Here is a 3,119-nt window from a genome sequence, read left to right on the forward strand (position 1 = left end):
CACGTTTATAACGTACACCCATATGTTGTACTAAGCTGTTAGCTAACAACTTTGAAATGTGAGAATTGTCGCCACCTATTGATGAGGTCACTCAATACTATAATAATTCTATCATTATTACTTGTACCATTGGTTATGATAATATTGAGATTAAGAACACTATTAAAATGACCATCTAATGTATGCATAGGATTTCCACAAATCTTATCATACAAAATGATGTAGCATAAAGATTACTTCATTGTTCATCACCATCCGAATGAAAATATTGTTTAAGCCATGCACAAATGCTCCAAAAATTTAAGCCAAATACTGAAAAGGAAAACTACAGAACAGAATAAATTAATAAATATATGAAAACCAATAACATCTAAAAGTAATTAGTTTTCAGTAAATTGAAAAACAGCACAAACCTGCAACATCTACAAATACTTCACGCCAGTAGCCTTTATGTTTAGCCTTGCACAAGAAAAATAGAGAGGCTCCAAAAAGAATATGAAATCCTCCAATAATCCCAACTATAATTCTGATAATGGGCTTCTTTAAACCACCTAAAAGAATAGGAGATCACCCGAGCAGTTAGCTGGTCTAGACAATTTATATGCTGTATTTTGAGAGATCATTCCCTACATTATGAAGCAAATTAATATCAAACCAAACTACCTGAATCATTATTCCTAGATTCATGGGGTGGGGAAGATTTTTATCACAATTCAAATGATTTCCCGTGAAACTAAAATAAGCCAACAAAATTAAGTTTAGTTCTGATGACAGAGTACGACAGAAAGCCGAAAAACAAGCATATCAAACAAATGAAAAGTTCACAGCATCTCATACCATGAAAGAGTTGTTAAAAGTTAAAATATTACAAATAACTGTTGTCCATACTAGTACTTACGAATTTGGAATAAATGTGCAGGAATTTGACTGCTGAGATTATTGGAATCATGCTGACTTCAAAAAGAAGTTCAACTATGGAATCAAAAACTTAGAAAAAAATTATTTATACTTAATGCAGGCGTCAGTTGCTCTCTGGAATCACTTACATATTGATCAAGTTTGAAAGACTTATAAGTGACTCAAGGATAGTGCCATTGACGTTGTTTTGACTCAAAGTTCTGATTATATGTTAAAAAACAATCAAGGTATCATGAGAAATTTATGAAAAACATAAAGATATATAATATACCTCAAGGTGAGGAAAAAAAAGGTATAGATGGAACAACTTGCAAGAACTGAAGGTATTTTTAGATTGCAAAGTGAATATGGTATTTGACTAGTTAAATGATTATTTTCCATTTCCAGGCTGTTTAAACTTGAAAGATTTCCAAACTCTTCAGGCTGTTTATATCTTGATCACACGTATATATACACCCACCGATACACTGGAACCAGGCAATGACAATTACAATATTTATAATCACCTATGAAGTCAGTAAATGATGGCAAGTTTGCATCGCATTGATGTAATTAGCATGTGTATATCGATGTGTAGGTAGAAAAATGTTGGAAGTGCATACAAACATAAGGATAAATTTAATAAAGAGAGCAAAAATCATCATTTTCCTTCATAATATTATTTGGAAGAGCATGAAAAAAATGGTCCTAAAATAAATTAACCACAAAACCATGAGTGATCTAGATACAAATAATAATTTGCCCAAAAAAATGAAAGTTACTTGCTACTCAAATTCCTCTCAGATTTTCTGAATTCAAACTACAATATCTATCACCACTATGACATAGATCAACAAAATAAAAATCCAGAAATCAGATCATGATTTTTGTCCCTTGGTTTAAATGGAAATAAATGCTCCAATAAATAAAATCTAAGCCTATAAAAATTTGTGAGGCTCAAAAGTGATCCCTTAATTCATGCAAAAACAATTAGACTTGGAACTTTTTCTTAAACCTATGCAAATCTTAATGGCAAACTCAACAACCAAACACTCAGAGGATTAGTTTTCATGACTCAAATATCTTAATTAGAAATCCTATGATTACCTTATCCTAATAAATTCCAGACTGTTCTGCATATGTTCTAATAAATACCAGATGACTATGCGGTTGTTTGTTGGCTTGCTTATAAGCACGGGGCTGTTGTGATCCCAGGAGGCGCATGTGGTTGTCCTAGGCATTTGAGAATCTCCTTTGGCGGCTTGATAGAAGTTGATTATAAATTGGCTGCCAATAGGCAGAGGACAGGATTAGAATAACTCGTGAAAGACGGCATGGTTCCGTAACTCTACATGTAATTCGATAGTATATTGACATGGATAATGGACCTTAACCGATTTTCCGAAATCGAACATCAAACTATAACTAAAAACATAAAATTTAAGTTACAATAATCATTAAAAATACAGTACCAAAACGTCAGCATCATCTAGACCAGATTTTATCTCCGGAACCTTTTCCTTCTTCTGATCTGTAAAACTGAAGTATCAAGTAACTGATAATTGAGTTAGATATGACGAGTGTTTGAGTATGACAATACCTGTATCGGAAAGGAGAGAAGTTGAGTTGCATATTCTTGAAAGATTTGCAGAGAGCTTGCAGTATTGGCGCTCGTATCCTTCGAACACCTCACTTATGGCTCTGAAAACTCGAAACACAACCCTAGATCTTGTGAAAAAACAAATCCTAAATACGAGACTGTTTCCTTGTGGAAATTGTCTGAACTAATTTGTTAAAAAAATAAAAATAAATATAAATGCGGTAAGTAAATATCAATTAGATGGGTATACCTTGGTTAAATAGATTTAAAGTTGAATTTAAACCGAGTCAAGTTAGTCATGAAATCTAACTCAGTTGATTCAGATTGATTCAAATTTGTCACGACTAAATCCAAATTGAATCACAAATTAAGTTTGAATTAAATCAAGTCATCCCCTGACTCGTGAGTTAAATCGAATCAAATTTTTTTTAGTTTAAGTTCGAGTTCGAATCTATTTAAAAAATGAGCTAACTCTCTATATTTGAACTCAGTTCGAATTTAAGCCGACAGTTCAACCTTATCAATAACAATGGACTTGTAAGTTTTTTAGTAAGAAATTTAAAAATTTTCTCGCTAAAAATATAAATTTATTTAGTTTAAATGAGAATATAACTAATTTGTC

The 3,119-nt window shown here is 32.0% G+C and overlaps 1 protein-coding gene across 11 annotated transcripts; it reads right to left on the reverse strand.

Annotated features, from left to right (window-relative positions):
* Positions 1-224: 224 nt before the first annotated feature.
* Positions 225-2,697, reverse strand: LOC123192185. 11 transcript variants are annotated; one of them, XR_006496828.1, is made up of 7 exons: positions 2,498-2,684; positions 2,370-2,428; positions 2,005-2,184; positions 899-1,118; positions 664-733; positions 414-551; positions 225-325 (listed from the first exon to the last, which is right to left on the reverse strand). XR_006496828.1 is itself a non-coding variant. In XM_044604643.1 (6 exons), exons 1-5 carry the CDS (start codon positions 2,527-2,529, stop codon positions 714-716), a joined length of 360 nt encoding a protein of 119 aa, XP_044460578.1. In that variant the 5' UTR covers positions 2,530-2,697; the 3' UTR covers positions 225-551; positions 664-713. The 11 variants fall into 11 exon arrangements, 6 of the variants coding, with proteins under 6 accessions (XP_044460578.1, XP_044460584.1, XP_044460583.1 ...); XM_044604643.1 differs by lacking the exon at positions 2,370-2,428 and having other exon boundaries at positions 225-551; positions 899-954; positions 1,047-1,118; positions 2,498-2,697; XR_006496827.1 differs by lacking the exon at positions 899-1,118 and having other exon boundaries at positions 2,498-2,680.
* Between the last annotated feature and the right edge of the window lie 422 nt (positions 2,698-3,119).

The sequence above is a fragment of the Mangifera indica genome, chromosome 12 (genome assembly GCF_011075055.1).
Source record: "Mangifera indica cultivar Alphonso chromosome 12, CATAS_Mindica_2.1, whole genome shotgun sequence".
NCBI classification, from domain to species: Eukaryota; Viridiplantae; Streptophyta; class Magnoliopsida; order Sapindales; family Anacardiaceae; genus Mangifera; species Mangifera indica.

What these genes read in the sequence shown, in the direction of transcription:
- LOC123192185 (XM_044604643.1), bottom strand. Translation starts at nt 2,529, where the DNA reads ATGCAACTCAACTTCTCTCCTTTCCGATACAG. An exon ending in CTTTCAAACTTGATCAATAT is followed by an intron (nt 955 to 1,046) that starts GTAAGTGATTCC and finishes TTCTTTTTGAAG; the next exon opens with TCAGCATGATTCCAATAATC. An exon ending in TGCACATTTATTCCAAATTC is followed by an intron (nt 734 to 898) that starts GTAAGTACTAGT and finishes GGCTTATTTTAG; the next exon opens with TTTCACGGGAAATCATTTGA.